The sequence below is a fragment of the Atta colombica genome, unplaced genomic scaffold (genome assembly GCF_001594045.1).
Source record: "Atta colombica isolate Treedump-2 unplaced genomic scaffold, Acol1.0 scaffold37, whole genome shotgun sequence".
NCBI lineage: Eukaryota > Metazoa > Arthropoda > Insecta > Hymenoptera > Formicidae > Atta > Atta colombica.
This window is the reverse complement of record NW_017259480.1, coordinates 331,996-347,507: the sequence shown is the minus strand read 5'-3', so window position 1 is coordinate 347,507 and position 15,512 is coordinate 331,996. Positions and strand designations below refer to the sequence as shown.

Here is a 15,512-nt window from a genome sequence, read left to right as displayed (position 1 = left end):
GATTCGTACGCTACCCGAAAGATGGGAGAAAGTAGTGGCCAGCGATGGACAATACTTTGAATCATAAATGTATAACCAGTTTTTTACAATAAAGCCTCGAATTTCGGAAAAAAAACGGCGGAAGCAAAGTTGTACACCTAATAATTAATTTTAACTACGTTATATCATAAATAGTCATAAAAATACCATACCTATTTAATGGAATTATGGGTAGGAAGGAAAGAGAACGTGAGAATTCGAGAGCGCGAATAATATGATAAGTATAAGATCGAAATAGGGGCAAAGAGAACTACGATGAGTGGGAAATAGAGAACAACGAGTAAGAAAAAGAGAGAAAGAACAAAACCTCCTTTCCCGCTCCACAACACAGATCCCAATTTGATGCGCTTCTCCTTCCCTCAGATGCAGCGCTATGATGCACTTTTTCCTTTCTGACACACACACACACACACACACACACACACACACACACACACACACACACACACACACACACCGCATATACGCATATACTAACACATAGTGAGTTAGAATCGGCTATGTTACTGATATGTAGTAATATAACTTTATTATATATGATTAAATTTGGAAAAAATAATCTTAAATTTGTTAAAAGAAATTTGAAAAATTTGAAAAAAACTGCAGTGGAGATACATTGAATAAAAAAATTAAGAAAAATTTTTCTTTAATTTTAAAATACTTTTGAAATCGTATAAATTTTGTTTTAAAAATTTAATTTCCATCTTTTATGCTTCCGATGATATTCGATTCAAAAGGGAAACATTATCTTTTTTCAAAAGAGTTTCCCATCTTAAATATGAGTTAGTGCACGTAAGAAAATATGAGTCTCTTAAATTTTTGTGTTTAAAAACATATTTCATGGAGAATCAAATCGGTGCTAGACGGTTATGAAATGTCCCTTGTAAGTACGCAAAAACCCGTTCGGCAATTTAAGAGACGTACTCGTAATATTGTATATAAATTCACATAAAATTATTTAAAATTATTTAAGATCTAACTGCCAGTACAAGCATTGCTTTTTATTCATTGTGTATTCATATTACAATATACTGTTCTAGTAACAATAAGTTGTCTATTATGTGAAGCACCTCAAATTTAAAAATCGAAAATTTTAATAACAGTATTGCTTGCATCCGCAACAATTATATAGTTCCTGATAGATTTTATAAACAGTTTCGTTGATTTAAGCCAAAAATTATAAAAAATAAAAATATGCAGTGCTAACTTCTCGTGGCATCGCAAGATTCGAGAAAATCAATTTTTTTGACGGAATTTTAAAATATTCGAAGAGTACTAAATTAAGTACTAAATAAAAGAGTTCCTGATCGATACAATAACATTTCTGGTCATTAAATATTTTTAAATAAATTTTTAAAATAAAAGCTAGTACTTTAAGTTTAAAAAAAATTAATTTTTTTTGCGCCATTTTTTTGTATTCGAAAAGTTACTAAGTTCCTGACAAGTTTTAGTGACTGGCCATTTTAATGTGTTTAAACAATTTTTAATCCTCGCGCTGGTACCGCACGTCAAGGTAGTAAAGTATCTCTAAACAACTGGTTGACTTTTCGGCTTTTCCCAGTACTATAACAGTTCTGAAGATTTATGTAGGTTTCAACAGCAGTATTCACAATTAAATGTTCAAATTATTTCTTGTTGAATGATCGAAATGAGCGAAATCATTTCCGAGCGAAATCATCTCAAGAGAATTAGACTGATACAAAAATATTATGAATATAAAAAGTTATAATTTTTTTAAGCAAAAGAATTTCGTTTCCAAAACATTATCATGTTTAATATTCTTTTTAAATATTACTATTAAATTTTCATTACAACGTCATTGTTTCTTTTTCTTAAAGGATGAAATTAAATAGTATGATTTTTTTAATATAGTTGAACTATCCTATTGATTTGGTAACATTTCAAATATAATTCGTGTATCATTTTAAACCAGAGTAATCATCGTGTGTCTTTTTTGAAGCGTGATGAAATGTTAAACAATTTTTTATTCTGTGTGTGTTGTTATCGTATCACAAGAACAAAGTATCTCATATCAAGTTTTTACAAAAATTTCGTTTGTGCCGCCGGCATTTGCGTAATCCGAGGTACATCGCGAGGAGATTGCATGGTCGGATTTGAACCCCATGTGTACGTGTGCGTGTGAGTGAGTATGTGGTGTGTGCGTTATATGTGTCTTCTTATGCGCGCGCGCGCGCGCGCACGTGTGTGTGTGTGTGTGTGTGTCCTCTTTAACTAAACTAACTAAAACGCATTGGTATAAGAATAACGGCGAATCTTACGGTCGAACTCCTTAATGGAAACGTTTAGCTTCTTCTCATCTATATATTATAGCCTCTTTAAGTTGTTTAATCATCATATTTGCTACTGCAGCCGTTTTTTCCTTAAGTTTTTTTTTTCATATGTTACTTGGAAAATATATTTTTTGCCACGCATTTAAAAATCTAACGGTCTGAATTTTCGCTTAGTATTCTTAATAACGTAATCTTAATCGATGGATGCTGCACATTCGATACAAATACCTCGAAAATATTTATAACAATGCGCTTCATTCCTAAAATGGACGTTATGTTTTTTAAATTTGAAAACGCAATCTAATGTTGCCACAATATAAATTTAAGAAGTTCCGGGATAGAAGTCCTCCGATACTACTTATCTCCGCAGTTTTATCATACATAAAGCCAAAGAAGAAAAGCTGTAGAAGCAGCACGGTTTAATGATTACCAATCCCGTATTAAATCTTCTAAATCATGTAAAATGCGTATATAAAAAGTAGGATCAATAATTAATATTGATTGCCACTTTATTGTATATATTGGACTCCAGAACAATAACTTTTATACATTGCACGATGTAAAAGGGATCCAGGAATATTTTTAACTATTGACGTCACAGGTGGAATAACACGAATCATCGCAAGATTCGCCGTTATTCTTATACCAATGCGTTTTAGTTGACAGAGAAGACAGTATACAATATTTCAGATGATCTTAGCCGATCACAGAGCTTTAATGATAGTTTTCTTTTTACGCCATATTATTGCCAGAAATATTCCCATTCTACACAGTCTAACTGATTTTGGATGGGCTTTTTAATTATTGTCTCGGATGTTTTTGCAAAATGCGTCGATTTTCGAGACTATTTACAAAAATGATATAATATTTTAATTTTAGAAAATATTAACGTGCCTCTGCCTTGCTATATCAGATTAGATATCAGTCATCTGATTAAAATGGTAGCTAGATGAAAATGTTTGAAAGGAAAAGATAAAATGTTAGTGCGTGTCTTTAATTTTCGTTGCTTTAGTCAGTTCATATTTAATGGATTCTTTTAAAGAAGTTGAATATCTGATAAACGCTAATAAGCGTAGTTATTAAGCGTAGCATTGAATAGAACCATAAGTTGCGCGACAAATGGAAAACCAGTGATGTTGGACGAACACATGCAATATTTAAATAATATAATAAAAGGTAATATTATTAGATGTACAAGTTTGCTTCCGCCGTTTTTTTTCCGAAATTCGAGGCTTTATTATAAAAAACTGGTTATACATTTATGATTCAAAGTATTGTCCATCGCTGGCCTCTACTTTCTCCCATCTTTCGGGTAGCGTACAAATCCCGCGTCGAAAAAACTGGTCATCTTTTGAGGCTATCCACGAATCGATCCAATTTTTTACTTCTTCATAAGACCGGAAATGCTGGTCAACCAGGCCGTATGCCATTGATCGAAACAAGTCAGAGGGAGCAACGTCTAGAGAATACGACGGGTGGAGTAGGACTTCCAATTTCAACGTTTCCAAGTATGTCTTGACCATTTTCGCAACATGGGGTCGAGCATTCATGCTGCAAAATCACTTTATCGTGTCTCTCGTTGTATTACGGCCGTTTGTCTTTCAATGCTCGGCTCAAACGCATCAATTGCGTTCGATACCGATCGCCTGTGTGTTGTTTCAGTCGGTTTTAACAGTTCATAATACACTACACCGAGCTGGTCCCACCAAATACAGAGCATGATCTTGGACGTCAAAATCACCGTTCTTGAAGCGTTGAAACCACTCACGACACGATCTTTCACTAATAGCGGTCTCACCATAAGTATTTGAGAGCATTCGATGAGCCTCAGCCGCAGATTTCTTCATATTGAAGCAAAAAATTAAACCCTCCCGCAAATGACGAGAATTTGGCTCGTAAACTGACATTTTCAATCGCGAATAACTTTATGATGCAGACACAAATCGACTAATGTTTCTATGGGGTTATGTTGACAGATGCCCAAATTTATTGTATGACGTCTATGATCTATTTATTTCGATCACCACTTATTACCGCTAAAGCCATATAGGAAAACGGCGGAAGCAAAGTTGTACACCTATTAATATTAAAATAGAATCATTTATTAACGATGATAATACCAGATGATGAAAATCAAGTGATTGAACCTTGTTCTGATAATACTAAAATTAATTCTGATAATGTTAATTGGATGGAGTGGAACAATTCAAGTTTAGATTCCGCAAAAAAAAATGGCTGACGAATCAGACCATGGTAAAATTATAAATGCATATTACAATCTCGAATTTATGAACCATTTAAATTAAAAACGCGTCTATTACTATCTATCAATATGGACAGGCATAATGCGCCCATATTTCAAAAGATTCAATGATATTGCATCTTCCTCTTCAGTTGAAGCGGAATTTTGTGATTTGAAACATCGAGCTTTCAAAAGATACATCAGTGCAATCAAACAAGCAAAACACGATGTATGATAAAAGTTCGATTGAAGTCGATGCATGCAATCAAAAGTTTTCTGTAAATAGCACAGATAGAAGTGATATGGAATCCGAAGGTAATGATGAAACAAATTTCAAACAATCTCTTGAAAACTTCAAAAATAATATAACAGACATATCATCAGATATTTCAATAAAAGTAAAGTTTCCATGTGTGCCGTAAATACAGATTTAAGAAAAGTAAATTTAATATATGGACTCGAACTAGACAATGCAAATGAGGACAGTTATACATTTTTTGGAATGCCCATGAAAAGTGGCACGGTTTGGCAAGAATTTTCGAAGAATGATGACAATTTACAATAAATTCCCAAATCTATATTTAAAATATACTGTAAAATGTATATTCTAAACCAACGTATCTTGATAAATGTCCAGAATGAGAATATTTGAAAAATCAATCAATTTAATTTGCCTCTTTTAATAAATGATAGTAAAAGCAAACCGGTTAAGCAAGGACAGTTAGTAATGACTATACATGAAACATGCGCTTTTGATTCGATACTGCAGCTTGTTACCAATGGAATTGCAACGCATGCAGAATACCAGAATGAAATTGTCATTTGAAGGTATTTTTCAATTGGTCCGATCCATTTTAGAAAATGGAAAAATATTCTCAACACACTATGACAAACGAGCTTTAATCTTGAAAGATTTGTCACTTTTTTCTAACACGATTAAAAATTATACGAGTGGTATTAAAAAATTAGACGTTAACTGTAATACCGACTACCTAACGGAACATTTACAAATGAATCTAGTTGTACGTTCACTAGATCTTGCTCATGCGGTGATATGTATTCGCGTCAAACAGTAACGTATCAATATAGATATACTTCTTCAGGAGGGTTTGGCATAACGTTTGTGCAACGTGGTATTGACGATATAAAAAATATTAGGTGTACAACTTCGTTTCCGCCGTTTTCATAAAGATGGTTTTAGCGGTAAGTGGTGGTCGAAATGAATAGATCATAGACGTCATACAATAAACTTGGGCATCTGTCAACATAACCCCATAGAAACATTAGTCGATTTGTGTCTGCATCATAAAGTTATTCTCGATTGAAAATGTCAGTTTACGAGCCAAATTCTCGTCATTTCCGGGAGGTTTTAATTTTTTGCTTCAATATGAAGAAATCTGCGGCTGAGGCTCATCGAATGCTCTCAAATACTTATGGTGAGGCCGCTATTAGAGAAAGAACGTGTCGTGAGTAGTTTCAACGCTTCAGAATGATTTTGACGTCCAAGGTCATGCTCTGTATTTGGAGGGACCAGCTCGGCGTAGTGTATTATGAACTGTTAAAACCGACTAAAACAATTACAGGCGATCAGTATCGAACGCAATTGATGCGTTTGAGCCTTGAAAGACAAACGGCCGCAATACAACGAGAGACACGATAAAGTGATTTTGCAGCATGACAATGCTCGATCCCATGTTGCGAAAGTGGTCAAGACATACTTGGAAACGTTGAAATGGGAAGTCCTACCCCACCCGCCGTATTCTCCAGACGTTGCTCCCTCTGACTATCACTTGTTTCGAATGGCACACAGCCTGGCTGACCAGCACTTCCGGTCTTATGAAGAAGTAAAAAATTGGATCGATTCGTGGATAGCCTCAAAAGATGATCAGTTTTTTCGACGCGGGATTCGTACGCTACCCGAAAGATGGGAGAAAGTAGTGGCCAGCAATGGACAATACTTTGAATCATAAATGTATAATCAGTTTTTTACAATAAAGCCTCGAATTTCGGAAAAAAACGGCGGAAGCAAAGTTGTACACCTAATATATCATGTAAATGTTATACATGTGGTGCACTAACGGAAACTATTGTAACTTGCGACAAGCATATAATAATAAACACATCTATATTTACAGATAAAACATATATTCAACAGAACATGAAACACAGTTTGATTTCCATTGCAAAAACTGTAACATTAAATAATATATCAGGTGTTAAATCCGCTGTTTTTTAGTCAGAAAAACATATTTCTTTTTCCTAGGAAGCAAAAACAAATTTATTCAAAGTACTTGCCCTCGCTAACTATACATTTTTCCCATCTTTCGGGCAATTTGTGTATACCGCGCCAAAAAAATTCCTCATCTTTCGAGGCAAACTACTCATCAAGTCATTTTCGGACGTCTTCGTAAGAATCGAAGTGCCGCTCAGCGAGTGCGTGGCCCATCGACGAAAACAAGTGATAGTCAGAAGGTGCCAGGTCTGGTGAGTAAACGGGATAGGGTAGCACTTCCCAGTTGAGTGTCTCCAAGTAGTTTTGGACCATTGTTGACGTGTGCGATGGTGCGTTGTCGTGGAGGAAAATCAGATTGTTATGTCTTTTCTGATAATGCAGCCTTTTTTCACGCAGAGCACGGTGCAATTTGATCAGTTGTTGGTGGTAGCGGTGAGCATTAACAGTTTCACCAGGTTTTAACAGCTCGTAGTAAATGACACCCTCCTGATCCCACCAAACGCGCAGTATCGTCTTCCGTCCGAAGCGATTTGGTTTTGAGGAAGATGTTGATAGTTGGGCGAGATCAACCCATGATTTCTTGCGTTTAGGATTCTGAAAATAGATCCACTTTTCATCGCCTGTCACAATTCGATGCAGGAACGACTTTCTTTTTTGTCTGGCAAGCAGAATTTGGCATATGTTTTGGCGTCGTTCCATCTGCCTATCGTTCAGTTCATGCGGTATCCATTTTCCGATCTTTTGAACCTTCCCCATGGCATGTAGCCGCATGGAAATGGCTGCTTGAGAAACATCCAATTGCTCGGAAAACATTTTTTGCGATTGGGTATCGTCCTCATCCAAAAGAGCCTGCAATTGACAGTCCTCAACCTTCCTGGGCCGATTTTCACGCTTCTTGTCACTCAGGTTAAAATTGTCGTCATTAAACCGGCGAAACCAATCTCTGCACGTTGTTTCCGATAAAGCATTGTCGCCATAGGCCTTCACAAGTATTCAATGCGATTCGGCAGCCGATTTCTTCAAATTGAAACAGGAAAGCAAAGCTTCCCGCTTTTTTTTTTAGCAAAAAACTAGACATGTTTACGAAAGAAAAAATGTATGTTGTTGTATGAAATTGCTGATGATGTGCACTGGTTAATGTTGACAGATATCAAACACATAAAAAAAGTATGTTGTGTGCCCAGGGTAGCTTTGTATCTCACTAATGCCACCTATGAGCAAACAGTGGATTTAAGCTTATATATTATATTCTGACAGGATTAGTGAACTATACACAACATAACGATTTCAGCAGACATTACACAGCCTTAGCATATACAGACATCCATTACCACGAATACGATGATCTGAAAAAGAAACGTATTAATAACCCCAATCAAGATGTGACTTCACACATTTTAAACTATGATATTTTATTTCAACATCCGATAATTATGTATATATTATATAACATATATTATACATATATTGTGTTAAGAAATATTATACATATGCTAATACAAATAGAAGTAATGCATTAATTCTATCCACACACGCACGCGCGCATGAGAAGATACATACAACGCACATACTCACTCACACACGCACACGTACACATGGGGTTCAAATCCGATCGTGCAACCACCTCGCGGTATACTTCAGGTTACGCAAATGCTGGCGGCACAAACGAAATTTTTGTGAAAACTTGATATGTGAGGTACTTTTGTGATGCGATAACAATACACAGAATAAAATTGTTTAACACTTCATGGTCACGCTTCAAAAAAGACACACGATGATTACTCTGGTTTAAAATAATACACGAACCATATTTGAAATGTTATCCAATTAATAGGATTAATTCAACTATATTAAAAAATTACATAATTTAATTTCATCCTTTAAGAAAATGAAACAATTACGTTGTAATGAAAATTTAATTTTAACATTTAAAAAGAATATTAATCATGATAATGTTTGAGAAACGAATTTTTTTGCTTAAAAAAGTTATAATTTTTTATATAATGTTTTTGTGTAATATTCTTGATGATTTATTGAGATGATTTTTCTCAGATCATTTCGATCATTTAACAGAGATGGATTTGAATATTTAAGGGTGAATACTGTTGTTGAAACCAGCATAAATCTTCGGAACTTTTGTAGTACTATCGGAAGAAACCGAAAAGTCAGCCAGTACTAGCTTAGAGTACTAGTTTAGAGATATTTTACTCTTGACGTGAGGTGTCAAGGATTAAATATTGTTTAAACATATTAAAATTTCCGATAGGGTCAATAAAATTTGTCAGGAACTGTGTAATTTTTCGAATACAAAAATCGAATGCAAAAAAAATTAATTTTTTTTTGACTTGAGTTGCTAGCTCTTATTTTTAAAATTTATTTTAAAATATTTAATGGCCGGAACTATTGTTATAATCGATCAGGAATTTTAGTACTCTTCGAGTACTTTAAGATTTCGTCAAAGAAATTGACTTTTCGAATCTTGCGATGCTACGTGAAGTTAATACTGCATATTTTTGTTTTTTAAAATTTTTGGCCTAAAACGGAACTATTTATAAAACCTATCTATATATAGGAACTGTAGAACTATTGCGTGTGTAAGTAGTACTGTTATTGAAATTTCCAATTTTTAAAGTTGAGGTGTCTCAACTTAGAAGATAGACATAAATGTTTATCTTCACAAAGACATTTATTATTATGTATATCTTTACATCAAATTATGTACGATGGCTCTAATGTGCACTGACAATGGACATTAGACAACTCAAAAATTCAAAAAATGAAACTGTGTGCAAGTAGAGTAGTTCATCCGTAATATAAAACTATTTTTTGTTCGTGCGGAATTATAAGTTTAGGGGAAATACCCCTTTAAAAAAAATGGTTTTTTTCTTTAAGCGAAGCGAATATCGTCGAAAGAGATAGAAAAAAATTTTCAGAATGAAAATTGAATGATTTCATGAGTACTTTACAACTAATTAAATTTTTTTTTAATTATTTATTTTATTCCCCACCCTATTTAAACAAAAATTTCTTAACTTTTATATAACGAAAAGAGAATTTTACACTGAAAACAATGATGTATATTATAGTTATGTTCTGAAAAATCATTTTTCAAATATCTATGTATTTTCAAAATGTCTATGTATATACGTCTATATACGCTCCGTAGGTATTCATTTCATATTGCGTTGAACAAGATAGGGTGAAAGGCAAATACAATATAATCCATCAACATAATGTCAGTATAGCAGCAACTATTGAAATAAGAGCTTTTATATAACAACAGTAACAATAATAATAACATTGTGTTAAACCTAAGACTTGTCAAATATTTTTATGATATATATATTATACATAAAGGAATGTACACTGTTTTATACAATTAAAAACAAAATATAAATAAAGAAATTGTTAGTTTTAAAAAATATCATTCATTTAATTTTGGCTTTTGACAAAGTAGCTTCCAAGCTTCCAAGTAGTTCTAATGTATTTGAAAAAGAAAAGATATTATTATATATCAACAGTGATTCCGCACAAACAAAAAATAGTTTTGTGTTACGGACAAACTACTCTATTTACAAATTATCTGCTTTTTTTTATATTTTATTCAGTGATATTATTAGGAGTGTGATTTAGTTTTGTGGATTTTCTAAGAGATGGCATTAATGTCAGTGCTATTGAAAACATTCCAATCACAGTTATTCTTATATAATTAATACTTTAATATTACTCCATGATATTTAGTTGTTTACTAACAATTGACGCAGTAAACGTCGTGTTTATACATTTAAAAAATGGATCTTCCTAAAGAGCATTTTCGACATGCGTTTGTTTTTTAATTAGAAGAAGGAGGATGAAGATCATAGAATTCTAATAGAAATTTATGATGATTGCTTCATCAATTAAGATATGTATATTGGTTCTGTCGAAGTACTTTCAATATTAACGACAAAAATTGGAAAATCCAGATTTGCAAGTATTATTGAATGAAAATCCAGCACTGTAGAACTAGAAAATTAAATGTTGATTGTCGTATAACAATTATTAAACGTTTATGTGATATGTTGTTTAAATGAATCATTTTTAAGAAAAAAATCCTTAAAACTAAATCACACTCCTAATACATCCAGCTTTTTTTTCTCTCTCTCAGTATGGTACTTAAAGATTTTTGTACCGATTATATTTTAAACATGTGAAATTTGAAGAAATAAAAGTCTACTATTTCCAAAAAATTTGGCTCGGAAAAAGACTCAAATCGATTATTATCAATTAATATTTACCTTCATTTCTGACATAGCATCATCTTCGATGATGTGACCAGCTCTTTCTTCTGTTATCTTGATTGCTCTGTTCCGAAGTATCCGATTCCTAACTGGCCGTCTGGCAATGTACCTCGTTCCGTCCGCTCTTCTCTTCACTTTCCATTCCATTTGCACCTCGCTTTTGTCTTCTGTTGGTATCCAAGTAGTAGACGTGCATACTTGTTGACTACCAACGAACTGGTATTGTGCGAGATTTGGTGCTTGAAAATTACCATACGACTTGGGTTTCTTCATACTGCATGTGAACATTTCTTTAGATGTCATGAGGTTTTTGCGGTTGAGTGCTTGTTTGAATAGTTGCTGTTGCAGCATCATTGTTTGTTGTAAATTTGCCACATTCGTGTACATAGTATCGGCTGCCATAGTGTTGATGTTCATCGATGAAATTTCGTTGCGATCTCTGTGATGATGCGATGACGATAAGCTCTTTTTTATGTTTTGGTTCTTTATGTTTTTCGATGATTGCTTTGTCACTGCTGACGTTGCGGTTGGTGTTACTAGCAGGGGACAATTGCAACCGATCTTCTGCTGCTGTGGCGTCTTCGACGAGCATAATATCAATGTGCTCTTATAATGATCCTTCTCACTCTCATGCAGCTGCAAAGTTAAAGGATTACTGTGACAGGATTCGCCGGTGTTGTAAGCGCTTGAACTATCTTTTTCTTCGCCGGAGCTATTGCTCTTTGAGGAGAAATGCCATTTCTGATTCTGTTGGTTGCTCAAATAGTTCTGCATAGTTCCGTTATACTGCGGCCAATGTTGTTGATGGTGCTCGTATGGCGATGAATAGATTGGCTCGCTATCTGATTCTGGTATTGTTTCATAGATGTGCTCGGAATCACTCCACACATGACTCGAGTACGCCTCAATGAGCTTCACTGATAGCGGTGTTGCCTCTAGTGGACTCGATTGCTGATCACACAGGGATATATTCTCGAGTCTCTTTAAACAATCCTTCAGCGACCATTGCTTATTGCATTCTTTTGTACGATGCTCTGACAAGATCGTGTTCTTGCCGGCGGATTTGTGTAAGCTCTGCAATGAGCACGTAGACGATAAATTTGTAGAAAAGTTGTTAACAGATTGTTGTTGTTGCGATAACGGCGATTGCTGCTGAGTGTGAGCTAGTGGAGGCACTTTTAGGGTGTAGTTGTCTATCTCGTTGTTTTTAGTACGTTCCTCTGTTTGTTGTTGCTGTTGCTGGATCAGTTGCTCGATCATACTATTCTGATATGCTGGCAGGTTTTGAAGCGAAAGCGATGGCGAACCCTGAAATAGAATCATGATTCATGATAAATAGATGTCTATACCATGCGCAAAAATCGATTGCTTTTTTATTGCTTTATGTATAATAATTCGACTCACCTGATGATAGATACGTCTATCATCGTATGCATCGTCCTAAAATAAGAGAAGTAAATTAATAATGTATAAAAAAAGCCATATTTTTGTTCTTTTATTTATGTAAGAAAAGTATAATTATTTTTTGGAAGTATCGTAATCTATATTACACAAAAGTTAAATCTTTTACTCAAAAAGGAAACATAATGTTTTGAAATGTTTTTAAATCTCTGTAATATTTTCTTTGTATTTTCTATTTCATATATTAGATGTACAACTTTGCTTCCGCCGTTTTTTTTCCGAAATTCGAGGCTTTATTGTAAAAAACTGTTATACATTTATGATTCAAAGTATTGCTGGCCACTACTTTCTCCCATCTTTCGGGTAGCGTACGAATCCCGCGTCGAAAAAACTGGTCATCTTTTGAGGCTATCAACGAATCGATCCAATTTTTTACTTCTTCATAAGACCGGAAGTGCTGGTCAGCAAGGCCCATTGATCGAAACAAGTGATAGTTAGAGGGAGCAACGTCTGGAGAATACGATGGGTGGGGTAGGACTTCCCATTTCAACGTTTTCAAGTATGTCTTGACCACTTTCGCAATCGATTTTGCAGCATGACAATGTTCGACCCACATGGGGTCGAACATTGTCATGCTGCAAAATCACTTTATCGTGTCTCTTGTTGTATTGCGGCCGTTTGTCTTTCAAACGCATCAATTGCGTTCGATACCGATCGCCTGTGATTGTTTTAGTCGGTTTTAACAGTTCATAATATACTACGCCGAGCTGGTCCCACCAAATACAGAGCATGACCTTGGACGGCAAAATCATCGTTCTTGAAGCGTTGAAACCACTCACGACACGTTCTTTCTCTAATAGCGGCCTCACCATAAGTATTTGAGAGCATTCGATGAGCCTCAGCCGTAGATTTCTTCATATTGAAGCAAAAAATTAAAACCTCCCGCAAATGAATTTGGCTCGTAAACTGACATTTTCAATCGAGAATAACTTTATGATGCAGGCACAAATCGACTAATGTTTCTATGGGGTTATGTTGACAGATGCCCAAGTTTATTGTATGACGTCTTTGGTCTATTTATTTCGACCACCACTTACCGCTAAAACCATCTATAGGAAAACGGCGGAAGCAAAGTTGTACACCTAATACAATATTTTTATGTTTATTAAATTGTGTTAAATTTAAACATTGTAATAATAAGAATGAAAACGAACTTGATATACACATCGACTGATGAGAATAGTCACTACTTTTTTTGTTTTGGCGAATAGATTTTCGGTCTGCTCCTTATTCGCGACATCCTTGCCATTGATCTGGAAAATAAATGTTTCTTTCAATATAGACAATATACACAAAAAAAAGATGTTCTCAAAAAATAGTGATAATTTTTGAATGTCTTACAGTTTGATATTCTATTGAAAACCTCAAGTTTTCCAATATGGCGAGCCTTCTTTCGTGCTGTCATTTTGGAAAATTAACGTTCAAATATTCTTTTGCAATATCAATAGGTATTGATGAAAAATAGACATAACCAATCTTATAAAGGAAAATGTTTCTCACATCTTGTGTTTAAAATTTATTTTAAAAGTTTACTTTTATAATTCTATTGGATAGCTGCAGTGGCTCAAAGTGGAACAGTTCATTTCAAAAGAGCTATGTTCTCAACTAACTTTCTTTAATTAATGACTATTACATAATGATACTATTCAATATCGAATCTAGATTAACGTACGCATTCACAACGAACGTCTAACTGGACAGATCTCATAGGGAATCAAAGAATGTCGATGAACCGATTAAGTTATCATTAACGACCAAATTTATTTTATTAAGAAATTAAGGAGTAAGAATTAATCGCACGAATCTCGAACATTTTTCACCACGTGACAATGGCGCTAGCATGTCGAACACTCGGAGTGCAGCAGATCTTGAATTGTGATGCTGTGTAAGATTCTCATACGGAAATCTTACTAATTGGCGGACGACAGTCCATTTCGCGAAAGGAAATCTTGCCCGCCTCGACGAATAATGTTGCAGCGATGCAACATCACAATCACGAACGCATCGATCACCTCACTAGCAAAATTCAGAAAAAATATGATATTACTCGCATGATTCGAACATCAAAAAGAAGTGATTAGATTCTTGTCACATATCGATCACGTATCGATCACACTCGCGTAAATGTGTGCGGAGAAGCTGCGCGCATCCGATAAATTTCGGAGTATCCGCGGAATGTTATCCCGAACAGGTGCTATACAAAAATTGTAATTCATAATTAGTAAGATATTAATTATTAATTACAGTCAATAATCAAATAATTATTTAATAATTGTTGTAAACTTATTTCCACAACATTACAATAAATTATTTCTTTTCTTTTCGAAACCCCTCTACGATGCACTTCAGATTAACAACAATAGGACGCTATAAAAATCTCGCGTGACATTGCAACTAACTATTGCATCTAGACAAAGGGCACTATGCCCTTTTTTTCGGGATATAAATAGAGATCTCGCGGAAGCACAGAGCGTCGATACGAAATCAGCTTACCTTAGTTCACTTCGCTCAGTACCAAATCTATTTCAGTCTACTTCAGTTTACATCGGTTAGTATTACCTCAGTCAGAAAAGTCCCACGCTGAACCCCGGAAAGTTCATGCCAGTTCTTGTATTGTTAGCATAAAAATTATGGGCAACCACCATTATTGGAATCACCCAATAAATCACTGGCTACTGTCCTCCTGGCGCTCTTCCGTAGACAGCGAGTCTGCACTTCAACCTATATTTACCTGAGATCTCGTGGACTAACCAGCTAATAGTAAATCGGCCTGCCATTCCTTTCGATTTAACCATACATCTCCCCCCAATAAAAATAAATATATACACACACACACACACACACACACACACACACACACACACACACACACACATAAGTATATGTATATATATATATATATATATACATACCATATATACGCTTATATACTTAACGGAAATATATATATATATTTTACCCTTCGG

The 15,512-nt window shown here is 34.6% G+C and overlaps 1 protein-coding gene across 1 annotated transcript in view; it reads right to left on the bottom strand.

Annotated features, from left to right (window-relative positions):
* LOC108690813 (PDZ domain-containing protein 4) overlaps positions 1-15,512 on the bottom strand; it is a 329,783-nt gene that overhangs the window by 25,657 nt on the left and 288,614 nt on the right. The window contains exons 4-6 of the mRNA XM_018198313.1: positions 13,701-13,799; positions 12,490-12,525; positions 11,083-12,393 (exon numbers count right to left, since the gene is read on the bottom strand). Coding sequence (XP_018053802.1) covers positions 11,083-12,393; positions 12,490-12,525; positions 13,701-13,799 — 1,446 coding nt within the window. The remainder of the gene's footprint in view (positions 1-11,082; positions 12,394-12,489; positions 12,526-13,700; positions 13,800-15,512) is intronic.